This window comes from Aricia agestis, chromosome Z (assembly GCF_905147365.1).
Source record: "Aricia agestis chromosome Z, ilAriAges1.1, whole genome shotgun sequence".
Lineage (NCBI taxonomy): Eukaryota > Metazoa > Arthropoda > Insecta > Lepidoptera > Lycaenidae > Aricia > Aricia agestis.
This window is the reverse complement of record NC_056428.1, coordinates 11,432,932-11,445,502: the sequence shown is the minus strand read 5'-3', so window position 1 is coordinate 11,445,502 and position 12,571 is coordinate 11,432,932. Positions and strand designations below refer to the sequence as shown.

The 12,571-nt window shown below is 33.6% G+C and overlaps 1 protein-coding gene across 1 annotated transcript in view; it reads right to left on the bottom strand.

Annotated features, from left to right (window-relative positions):
- The window catches only part of LOC121739208 (heparan sulfate 2-O-sulfotransferase pipe), a 130,287-nt gene that overhangs the window by 47,247 nt on the left and 70,469 nt on the right, over window positions 1-12,571 (bottom strand). Inside the window, exon 3 of the mRNA XM_042131562.1 lies at window positions 7,961-8,100. Within this exon, the coding sequence (XP_041987496.1) occupies window positions 7,961-8,100 (140 nt within the window). The remainder of the gene's footprint in view (window positions 1-7,960; window positions 8,101-12,571) is intronic.

The following is a 12,571-nucleotide window of genomic DNA, read 5'->3' as shown; positions in this document are numbered from 1 at the left end:
TAGTGATGATGATGATGATGATTAATGTAATTTGCATAGTAGCATATGCTTTCTGTTCTTAAAACAACGCCGAAACTCCCAAACTTGTATCTATAAAGAATCAGGAGTTCTCTCAGCACCTTCCGAACAAAATCTTACTTGTTGGTAGCATAATATGCTTAGAATACTTCTCACGAAACCGAAGTCACCACATGTTTCCCTATAAGTTTTGAGGAGTTCCCTCGATTACTTATGGATCCATCATCAGATCGCCACTTTTGTGAATATAATACCAAATTGGGATGATACCCTATATACCAAAAGAAAAATGTTGAAAATCGCATAACAAACGGCGGAGTAATCGTTGAATATAAGAAAACGAACATAACACCTCCCCCATTTTGAAAGTCGGTTAAAATTGTAGCCTATGTGTTATTCTGATGTATAAGCTATATTATTGTAAAGTTTCATTAAAAGCCGTTCAGTAGTTTTTGCGTGAAAGAGTAACAAACATCCATACATCCACACATCCATCCATCCAAACAAACTTTCGCCTTTATAATATTAGTTGGATTAATATTATAACGGGAGGTGGAGTGTTAAAATGTACTATCTCCTCCTACGATTGCATATTTTTGATTTCTTCATGAAAGCGGTTATAAGACCTACTATTATTTAGTGATTTAAATATTATTAAAACTGGATTAAAATACCATCCAGCTTTTATCATACAGGGTGTACCAAAACTAACCTCCGTACTCAGAGACATTTAGCCCGGCCGCACATTATCCGAATTCTGATCAGAAACAGTTGAATTTCGCCGGGCCGCTCGCGCCACCCCGCACACTATCCGAAATATCCTTCCGGCGAGTTCGAGCTCACTCGGCTCAGTACAAAATGTAAGAGACAGCGCGGACGTTCAACTGTTTCTGATCAGAAATTTCGAACAATGTGCAGCCGGGCTTAATACTTCGGTCGCAGATTCCAGGAAATGCTTTTGTATTCTATTGTTGTCGCGATCACCGGTTGAAGAATTATTTATGATTAACTTTCAATTTAATGAAGAGTTTGATAGATGTATGAGGCTTATGTAAAAATTTTATGAATTAATTAACGTTCAAGTGACATTTATGTAACATTTAAGTAATTAACGTTCAACTCTGAGTGCGGCATTAAGTGATATTTTAAGTACCTATGTACTTTGTCCGTGATAATTTTTTTTATTTTTTATTAGGTAAGTACATTTTATAGTTAGGTCCTTTTATTTCTTTAAAATTGTTAAAATGTAAGTTATTTGCGGCCATTAAATTTTTATGTTATTAAACTTATTTAAATTCATGTTAAAATGCAAAAATTTCGACCGACTCGTGTACGGCGGAATATTCGTCGTGTTATGAATTTTAAGCAGCCACGTTGGAAAATATTTGTTGAACTTAATTCTCATGCATACTTGATGAATCTGATCATTTTTAAGCTAACATGACCGACATTCGCTAAATCCGGAGCTTTATCCTTACCTTATATGTGCTTTTAGAAAGCTTATGTATTTATAATAATAATAATAATATCTATGGACGCTTCACACCACGTCAGTCTGGCCTAGTGCTAAGTACCTGAAGGACTTGTGCTACAGGTACCAGACAACGGAAATATATTTAATAGTTTTATACTATACATATATTTAAGATTTTTATTATATCATACACATATTTAATACACATCCAGACCCGGGAACATTGAAAACGTTTTGTTCCGTCGGCGGGATTCGAACCCGCGACCCCCGGCTTGAGCTGCCACACACTCAGCCAATTGAGCCACCGAGGTCGTCATTTTAGATTTAAATATTGGTTTATGTGTATACAGGCGCCCAGCACGCTTAGCAAGACCACAATAGAAAGAGTTTAAATTATAGAAAAGGGTAGAATCAGAGACATACACACACAAATGCAAAGAAATGTCAATTAGTACCTAAAATCTGTCAATATTTCTATTTATTCACATTATAGAGTGTCATCTAAGATATTATCCCTGAAAAGAAAACTGGCAAAATTAAAACCATATTCCTTTTTTGAAATGCCACGTAACTGTACCGTCAAAAATACTTCCAATTTAAAAATTACACAACCGAACGTGATAAAAAATACACAAGATAATTTATCATTGACCGTATAATACTCTGGTATAATAGTGCGCCATGATACCGGTAATCAGAGGCGAGATTACTGTGTTTATTCGGTCCGGCCAACCTATATTGCACTTAATAAGGCATTTCTAACGCTAATATAGTCAAGTTTAACGGCTTTTAGGTGCATTGAATTATGAGTAAAATCTTACTAGCTTATTATAGAGACACGTAGAGCAGTTAAAGACCTTAAAAGTTAATTATAAATCTATATTTACTAAAATAAACTGCCGCTTTCAGAGACGAATAGTAATTACTAATTACTTAACAAGACCTACACCTTATGGTCAAACTCTTCATATAAGTTATTATTTTTAACCATCATTTAAAGCGGCCGAAAGGTTTTTTTTGGTTGCATTGTAAAATTTATAGACTTTGAAAATACTGATTTTCATGCCATTTGGTTACAGATTAACAAATAGTTATGATTTGGTTAAAGAATATAATATAGAGTAGACCACGAGATAAGACATTTTCGGCGATAGAGCCTTTTATCGCGAAAAAAGGAGGTTCTATTTTATACCCACGAAGACGCAAAAAACATCTAGTAGGTTCTCTAGTAGGTACTACTACTTACTAGTAGGTAGTAGTTTAAGACGAACATAATAATATAATATATACATTCTCCTTTATGGAAGTCAGTAAAAAGTCAAAAACTAAACCGTTTTAAAATGTTGTTTACGAGTATGAACCTGCGTATAAAATTCTATACACTCTGTTTACAATAAACATTGCTACAATTATTTACTTTACCAATATAAAACTAAAAGCTTGGAAACTAGTTTGTAAGTAACTATCATGTTCAGAATAATTTGTAAATATAGTTATTTTACTTACGATGTCGCGTCTACATTGAGTATGATTTATGATGATATTATGTTGTGGGAGTGTTGAATAAATCATGACATGACATGTAGTAGTTGTAGACTGTAGACTGTAGATAGTGATAAGTGATAACTAATAATATTTATTATATTTTAGTTTAATATTATATTTTATAGTGATTATAATATTATGTTAGATATTAAGTAATATTATAATATTTTATAGTGATAATGATTGTAAGATTACTTGTTAGATTTTTTCAATAACTCAAAAAAGAGGATCCTTATTAAATTGTTTTAAAATTAATATTGTTGCAATATTATTCAAATATTCAGAGTGATTTAATGAAAATTGTCAAAGCTTTTAAGAATATTAACCGTAAAGGATCTTCTAAGCCTTAATGTAATTGACAATATAGTACTTGAAAATCTGTTTTTAGGGTCCCGTTACTACGGAATACTCCTTGTGTTTCCTCATTTATTCTATTACCAAATTATAAAAGGGGCTTATACTAAATAATTAGTCATTCTTTTGCAAAAGTTTTCATCATATTATATAAAGGACACAAAAGCAATTTTTCAAAATTACATAACATGACCCCGGAAAAAAGTCAACCGGGACTCAAACCTGTGACATTAATTACATTAGGTAACAAACTGGCAACCACATAGGTGATGAACCAGATTCGTCCAATAAGGAAGCGGTTGACTTGAGGTGTATGCACATTGCACGTGCAACACTTATGCACTTGTACGCCAAAATGAGCGACCACAGATCTATAAAGCTATCTGTAGTGCTAATTTTATATTTATTTGAATATGTAATACGAATTATCTATTCTTCATATTTACCAAGCTGAAGAGTTTGTTTATTTGAACGCGCTAATATCACTAACTACAGGGCCGATTGTGATGAAATTTGGCACAGATATAGAGCAGACCACGGGGAAAGTGGACGTTTGTGAAAAATCTACAGTTCCTGTCAAATGTATTATTTTCACCGAATTGGCGCGGATCTTCTAGCCCTTTTTATGATGATTTATGATTCTGTCCATGATTAATGAAATAATACATAACTACAACATACCTACATAAACATTTAGATGCAAACTATAACAATATTATACAAAAATAAATGAAAATCGGTCGACAAACGGCGAAGTAATACCTACAAAAAAACATAAACAGACGAACACAATATAACCTCCTTCTTAAAATTTAAATGTGTCCGATCTAAGTTACCTATATCATCGAGTTCCACTAACTGGGTAGATCACACTGTTGTAATCTTGTTACAAATTACTCCATTCCAGCCGTGTAAGGAACTTAGCACGTAATAGGCCTAGCTTGGGATTTTGCTAAATATTAGGTATATCTCGCTGAGAACATAATTATTTCTACCTACTTTATACAAGGTGTAACAAAACTAAGTGATAATACTTTAGGGCGTGTAAATGTGTGCCTTATGTAGAGTCCACTGTAAAAGTAGCAGCGCTGAAAAAGCAAAGTTTTTTTTTACTTGTTTGGGCAAGCCATGAATTTTTCCATGCAGAGATGAAATAAAACCCTTTCAACGGTACTTTCACAGCGAGCTCTATACAGGGGACTCATACACACCTTAAAGTATTATTGACGCCTCCATGGTCTAGTGGTATAGAGCGCGGCTTTTGACTCGGAGGTCGTGGGTTCGATTCGCGCGTTGAATACATGTTATTTCCAAGTTTGGTTAGGACAATGCAGGCTGATCACCTGATTGTCTGACAAGTAAGATGACCCATGCGTCGGATGGGCATGTAAAAACTCGGTCCTGCGCCTGATATCTCGCCGGTCGTGTCGGTCTTCTGTCCCACTGGGTTATGAGAGTAAGGGAATAGAGAGTGCTCTTGTGTACTGCGCACACACTTGGGCACTATAAAAGTACTCCTGCGTAGCTGGCCTGATTTCAATCAAACCGGCCACCGTTACCGAAACCGGTGTTTATTAAAGTATTTTCAGCATTATTAAAGTATTATCACTTAGTTTTGTTACATTCTGTATAAACAGTATAATACCTTTGCTCTACATTATATGCGTTTTCTCAGCCCATGATAGACAAATATAAAAGCTTAGGAACGTGTGGAGGGGGCAGGGGCATATATTTCGTATGTGCCCATGATTGTGCCTACTACAGATGGAAGCTTCGCAATCATGATGACAATTTTAATTATAATAATTATACTCAACGTGGAGAGGTGCCTTAAGGCGAGGATAAACCCCAATTTGTTATTCCGTGACTCCCGGTTTACCTAGTTCCAATATAATACCGAAGTGTTAAAAAATATGAGATATAAAGCACAATATTTAAAATACCTTAAACCATAAACATTTTAATAAAACGTAATACTTTGGCTGTAATTAATTTACAAACTCACCTCCGATAAAAATCTATTTCATCGAAATATAAGTACTAACTAGGATAATTATACATTTTATTTGAATAAATTGTTGGTAAATCTATATTAAAACGTCCTTAACCGAACAATTTTGTTTCTTAATGTTTATTTTCAAAGATATTTAAAAAAAAAACATGAAAAATAGAGAAGATCCGCCCAAGTAACTACAGTTTTATGCTAAGCTAAAATGAATCTTATTGCCATGCGTATACGCTTGGTCTTTGATTGTGTGCAAGGTTATCGTTTTGGATTGAGATTAATCCCCGCCTTAATATGAGAAGCTTCTGGTACACAAAAGTTAGAAACTTTTTTGCAGCATGTTGTAAAGACTTAGAATACAAACAATCATAAAATAATATTAGTAATTGTACGAAAAAGTTCGCAACCTCTGACAGTAATAAGCTAATATTTGGTTCAAGTGAAAGTTTGAGTATCCCATCACAACATACAATAACCTATGCCATACAATAACCCATAAATTCATACATTTCACACAAGATTAGAGATCTCGTATCATACAAATTAAACGAAAGTACTGTAACGAGATCTTGCCCATCATGTAATTTTATTGTTTCCTTTAGAAGATAGTGCTACTTAGGCCAATAACAAGTTAATTAAGGCACCCATAACAAGTATAACAGGCGCCGTTCAAACTAGAGCATCGCTTTACGACTCTATCTGCCGCATTCAAAGACGAATGTCAATTACTAAAATGTCGATTTTATAATTTTATAATTGAAAATAAGCCCCGAATTGTTTCATTTTCTGAAATATGATACTACATTATATTTCCGAGAATTCGATCTGAGCAAAAACACGATATCTTAAAATTTTCTCAATAGAAAAAAATCACAAAGATGCATATCTAATTTTCACGAATTTTTCATTTATTGCCATAACCGTGCATTGAACTAAGTTAATATTTTAACACACTGTATAAAATTCTATCATTGAGAGATCGACCGTTCGATCGTTGTATATTTATCGAGTTATTGTGAAAAAAACTAATTTGGCGATGAATCCGCGTCGTTCTTTTTCACCTGGCATATGAAAGACGGGCGTGAGTATGAAGAGAGAAGGACGATGTTTGATTTTTGGGGTTAGTCGCCCTCTTAACTGTACTTTAAATTACTTAAATTAAATGAAGATTTTGACATAGGCCATAGGTTGACAAACTCTTCATTAAATTTAATTTTAAAAATCATTATTAAATGTCCAGTGCTATGCTATGACTTATTTGAGTTCCTGCCAACTGCTTTACAAAAACCGTACACCATAAAATTCAGACTTCGAAAATGTCTTTAAATTGTTGCTAAACATTATGAATGTAATAAAAATATTATTAACATAAGTAATATCTAAAGCAGCTATAATAAAAATACATCTACAAGATATAAAATCCGGAGCCCGGAGGATATAAAATAAGGAAAGAAAATACAAAAATGTTCTCAACATATTTTACATTTTATTCCACGAACAAATTTAACTTTACCACAAGAAAAGCTTCTTATCATACATTTTTTTCTTAAGCTCATCCTATTCTTGTTGTTTGGGTCTAAAAGTGTAGCTTCATTTATAATCATAACAACTTACTTGCCTGCTTTTAAAATGGGGGAATAAATTGTAGAGTTCCGTAGATATTAAGTATAGCTTTTTGCTTTTAAATTTTTCTATAATCTATATATTATATTGTGTACTTTTTGTTTTATTCTATTAATCAGGCAAATATTAAAATACTTATATTAAAATACGTATGGTCATTAAAATTCCAATTGGTTTGTGAAAATAAGGATAATTGACTCTACAAAATTTAGTTTTTTGCCCGATACTTGGATATAAATCTATTTAACATTTATTTATTTAATTTTAATTTTTATAATTACATTTTTTATAATAATAAAGAAAAGAAACTCCTAAAAAATACAGAGGAACCCTAGTCATAACGATGACAAATAAACCGTACATGGTATTTAATATTTATTTATTAATCTGGGCCCTGGGACAAGTCACAAACTATTCTTAACCCTTAACTGCTAGTTGCTACCCATATCCATATATTATCCTGGTCCTAACTACCTTTTGAATAGCAGAACGTTTAAATTTATGACGGCAATAAAAAATGAAATCAGGTTCGCATGTTTCACTTTCTATATGTAGTAATCTGCCTTCAGAAGGAAATGAAGCTTATGTATTATGCATTTTTACATAATATAGTCATGTGATTTGCTATAATAAATTGGCGACTGCATAAATATTTTGTAAAATCTAAAAGAGAACGTGCAATTTTGATAAAATATTTTGTAGCTTCCTGGCAAAGAATAGACAAAATACTTATATTATTGAGGATGAAAAGATTTTGGTGCTCTACATAATACTATCTATATTCTATTCACATAGTAAAGACTACTATACTGTTCGGTAATCGGTACCCTAACATAACGTGACCTGTGAAACTAGGCGCATTTTCATGGATTCTACCTCATTAGAGGTCATATTACTCTATAATATTTCCCCTGCTTATATCGCTTAATGGGTGTACGTACTGTCAGTGAGGTGGTTGAAAGCTGTGACGTCATCGTTGAGCTTCCCCTGTATCTTCTGCAGCTTGGTGCTTAGGTCCCGCGTGTGAAGGAACAGGAACAGAGTACAGGAGACCGCCACTAACGCTACCAACTCGCTCGTCCTGGAAAAGAGTTTTCTTTGTTACTTTTTTTACTGGAGTATTGACTATTTTTAAAGGGCTGGATGGACGTTTGTTTATTGGGAGATTTCGAATTCTAAATTTTGTAACAATTTTATGGGAAGAACGCATTAAAATCGCCATGTCAATTGTATGTCCTTTATCGTCATTATCGAAAGTGCTAAATGCATTTTGACCTTTTATATAATGAAGGTACGAAAGTTTCCTACTGTATTTTTGCCATCAGTGCATTACGTTACGTAAGCTCCATAAACATTACGCCTAGTCATAATGTAAAAATAAATTTTAATTATAAGGTGAATGTGAAAGGTGAGGATGCATCATACGAGAGGGAAAGGAGAAATTCTCACTACAACAGCAGCTGTTATACAGCTTTATACGAGATTTCTACGGTAAACGACCCAAGCTTGTTTACTTTGTAGGTTAAAGTCGTATGTAAACATAGCATTTAATGGTCATGTAATTTTTTTAACTGTTGGTAGATAGCGCTTATTGTAAGGACGGAAATGACCAATGGATCGAGAAGGCTGGTGATGATCTAGAATCTAGATTTTAGATAAAGAGTGGAAAACTGGGTGTTAGTTAAACTTTTAGAATTTAGATAACTACGTAACTTCTGATCCTCTAGTTATTGTTGTTTATCTTACTAGCCAGTAAGATAAACAACAATAACTAGAGGATTTCCTTTAGGAAATTGTATTATTATACATTTCTATTGCGCACATACCTAATCCATAAACGATTAAAACAATGTCACTCTTTGGTTTATTTGCACTGTGCATTTCACATTTGTAAAAAAGACTTTTAGGCAACGAAAAATCAAACATAATAAAAAATTTACGCAAGACAAGGTTTTTGATGCTTTCACTTTTATGCTTGTTCAAACTTAGGCGACCAAGCGACTGCAAGAGCGTCAAGTTTCGTCTTATTAGGTCGCAAATAATCACAGAGCCGACGATGTGCAAAATATTTTGAGATTAGTGCCACCATACGGTCTACAACTAAATCCAGACGCTTTTAATTTAGATATCGCGTGCGTGCGGATCTCGTTTGTATGTCCGTTATAAATAAACTCGAAAACTTTTTACTGTCTGATCTATTTTTATACTGAGAGGTCATAGAATATAAGAGAGTATTTGTTAGGATTATCTACTTATATTAAAAATTTATAATTCTATTACTACTTGAATATGTTATTATCACAGAACAGGGAAATAAGGAGAAGTGTTATGGTAAACTTCAACCTGAAAAAAGTCAGCTGTTTGATTCAAATCTATGTCCTGACTCTCCATAGTCTCAAAACAGAATTATTACTCAACCTGTTTATTTAAAACTTTTGATACGATCTGACTATCAATCTAACATGGCGCATTCTAACATGGCATGTCTCATTTATCTGCTCCGTATGAATGATTCTTCTATCATGACACTCACATTAATTACATTCTGAATCAAACGCCACTGTCCCGACATTGAAGATACATCCTTTAATATCACAATAATTAAAACATTGCATTAATTTTTCAATTATGCAACGTCATGTATGAATAAAGAGCGTAGAACTACGAATAATAAAAACTAGTTTTTATTATTCGTAGGCGTAGAAGATTTTTATTATACCTGTAGCTCGAGAAGTGAAAAAAAATAACTGTAGACGAAATAAATTAATGTTTGTTTTGTCCCATTTTTGTACTAAAAATTCAAGACTATTCTTTTTAGAGTTCCGTACCCAAAGGGTAAAAACGGGACCCTATTACTAAGACTTCGTTGCCTGTCCGTCTGTCTGTCTGTCTGTCTGTCTGTCTGTCTGTCTGTCTGTCTGTCTGTCCGTCTGTATGTCCGTTTGTCTGTCACCAGACTATAAGAACCGCTATGTTGCCGTTATAACGACAAATACTAAAAACAAAATAAAATTAATATTTATTCCTTAAATATTTTTTATACTTACACATTCAATAAAAGTGATTTTTTGGCCTTTTTTTCTCGATACTTATCTATAATAAATACAGGTAGACCCTTTAATAATTATTATAATATTAAAATTAAAAAAAAGTCAAGAAGGGGCTCTCAGCCTACCATACAAAAAAACACAATTTTTGACCTATTTTTGCTAACGATACGCAACCCTTCGTGCGCGAGTCCAACTCGCAATTGGCCGATTATTAAAAATTAGACTCCTGCAATCCGAGAACTGAGACCTAATGTACGTAAATAACTAAGTTATTTTTAAATACAAGGATAAAAGCTACGAACAATAAAAACTGCTTATTATTCATAGGATAAAAGATTTAAAGGCGTATTGTAGGGTGAAAGTTATATAATAAGGGAGATTACGTTTGAATACTCACTACTCAGTAAATACTACAAGGATCTAAATAAACATGATCGTAAAATTTTATGGATGCCATGGTCATTATTTCCTTTTTATGCCTATATTAAAGTTGTAGCCCTTAGGGCAGTCATCTTCGGACGGACACGAAAAAGCACTACAAAGATTTCAAATAACTACTATCAGAGAAGTTGATTCAAAGGCAGATGGCGGATCACCTAATTTGGTCGCGTTATGTCAAACACAGCCGACAGATCACAGCTAAATTTTTGCATTTTTTAAATTAATTTTTTTTTTTTCAAAAGTTGGTAAAAAAAATTTCAACTCATAATTTATGGCATATTTTAGGGACAAATTGGCATTCAAATATTTTTTTTCTCCAACTTTTGAAAAAAATGTTTCTCTGGCTTCATACTAATCTGACCTATAGGTATTAGGTACTTCATAAGAAAATCATTATAACTTCTAAACTATCTGATTTAGAGCATTGAAGTAAAGAATTCATTTAGCCAGCTTAAGAGCCAGCGACAGTCAGATTTTCACTGTGCAGGCTGACCGCAAACTCACGTTTTTCGTATTCGATTTCCGAATTTGTTTTCCATATTGGAAATTCGGAATTCGCATACGGAAAACCAGTCATAAGTAAACATGGCAGCTCCTTCAAATATCTTAATTTATCACAATTCACAACCCTATAAGCTTCAATGCAATTATCTCTCGCCCACCTGAAGGCCGAATGCAGATAATTTAGAAAGCGCAGATAAATGTCAGACCTCCTAGAACATAGCCGCCGGACCAGATTGGAAAGTCTGGTCCAGCCACAAATGCACTTTCCTTGTGAGATCGTCGATGTCTCGAGGAATGTGATCCGTGCACACATTTGTCGAGATTTTAACACATACAGGTCCAATAAAGACAAAAAAAGACAAGCGAACTACAAGGGTTAAAGTTAAAAAATTAAATTAAGAAATTTAAAAAAAACCCCCGCCAAACAACTTTAAAAAGTAATGAAATAATATTTACTGCCTTCAAGTTCAAATAATTCCTAACTTGTGTAAAGTAATATTTTAGTCCATAATTGTTGTCACGGTGTGTCGGGGGACCGCTAAGTAAACTACAACCTACAACCGCCAAGTCGCTGATCCTTAAACTTGTTATGTGAAATCAAACATCCACATTAGCGACACACCTTGACAACAATTATGGACTAAAATATTACTTTACACAAGTTAGGAATTATTTGAACTTGAAGGCAGTAAATATTATTTCATTACTTTTTAAAGTTCTTTGGCGGGGTTTTTTTTTTTAAATTTCTTAATTTAATTTTATTTTATACTTTTTAAACTTGTGTTGGTTATAGTGCAGAATATTAATTCCTATCAATAGAATCATACTCTCATGATTACCACTTATCAATGTCCTTTTCGATGAGGCCGTTAATATGAACATAAACATGAAACCTTATCCTATAGAATCCAGGTGATGCTGCAGTAGCAGCATGTAAATATTTAGTGTTTATCTACTTCTTACTGGTTGTCGCAATCAAAATGAGCCCAAACACGAAACCTCTGCTCTAAGTTGGCGAGGAGTTGGATATGCTATTGATTACCAGGTGATGCTGCAATACCAGGTCAACTTTCCATTATTATTTGTATACGTGTATAGAATATTCACAACTAGAATGAAATATAAAACCCATCAAACGACTACAAGTTGCTAACGGCCATTCATGAACCAGATAAACCCTGATTGTCCAGCACTGAGCAGGCTGATGATGATAAATTATAGCTAGGAACACTCTCGATCATGTCAGCTTTCAAACAAAAAAAACTAGATCAAAATCGGTCCACCCGTTTGGATGCTACGATGCCACGGACAAATACACTCACAGACAAACAGACAGACAAACAGACAGACAGACACGTCAAACTTATAACACCCCTCTTTTTTGTCGGTGGTTTGGGGTTAAAAACGAAAAAACTAGACGCCCGCAACTCCGTTGTGCCAAAATTTGTTTATCGCGCGGTAAACGTACTTTTTTTGGGATAAAAGTACCCAAAAGTACCTAAGTAACCAAATTTCAGCAAAATCGGTTCAGCAGTTTGGGTGTGAATAACTAACAGA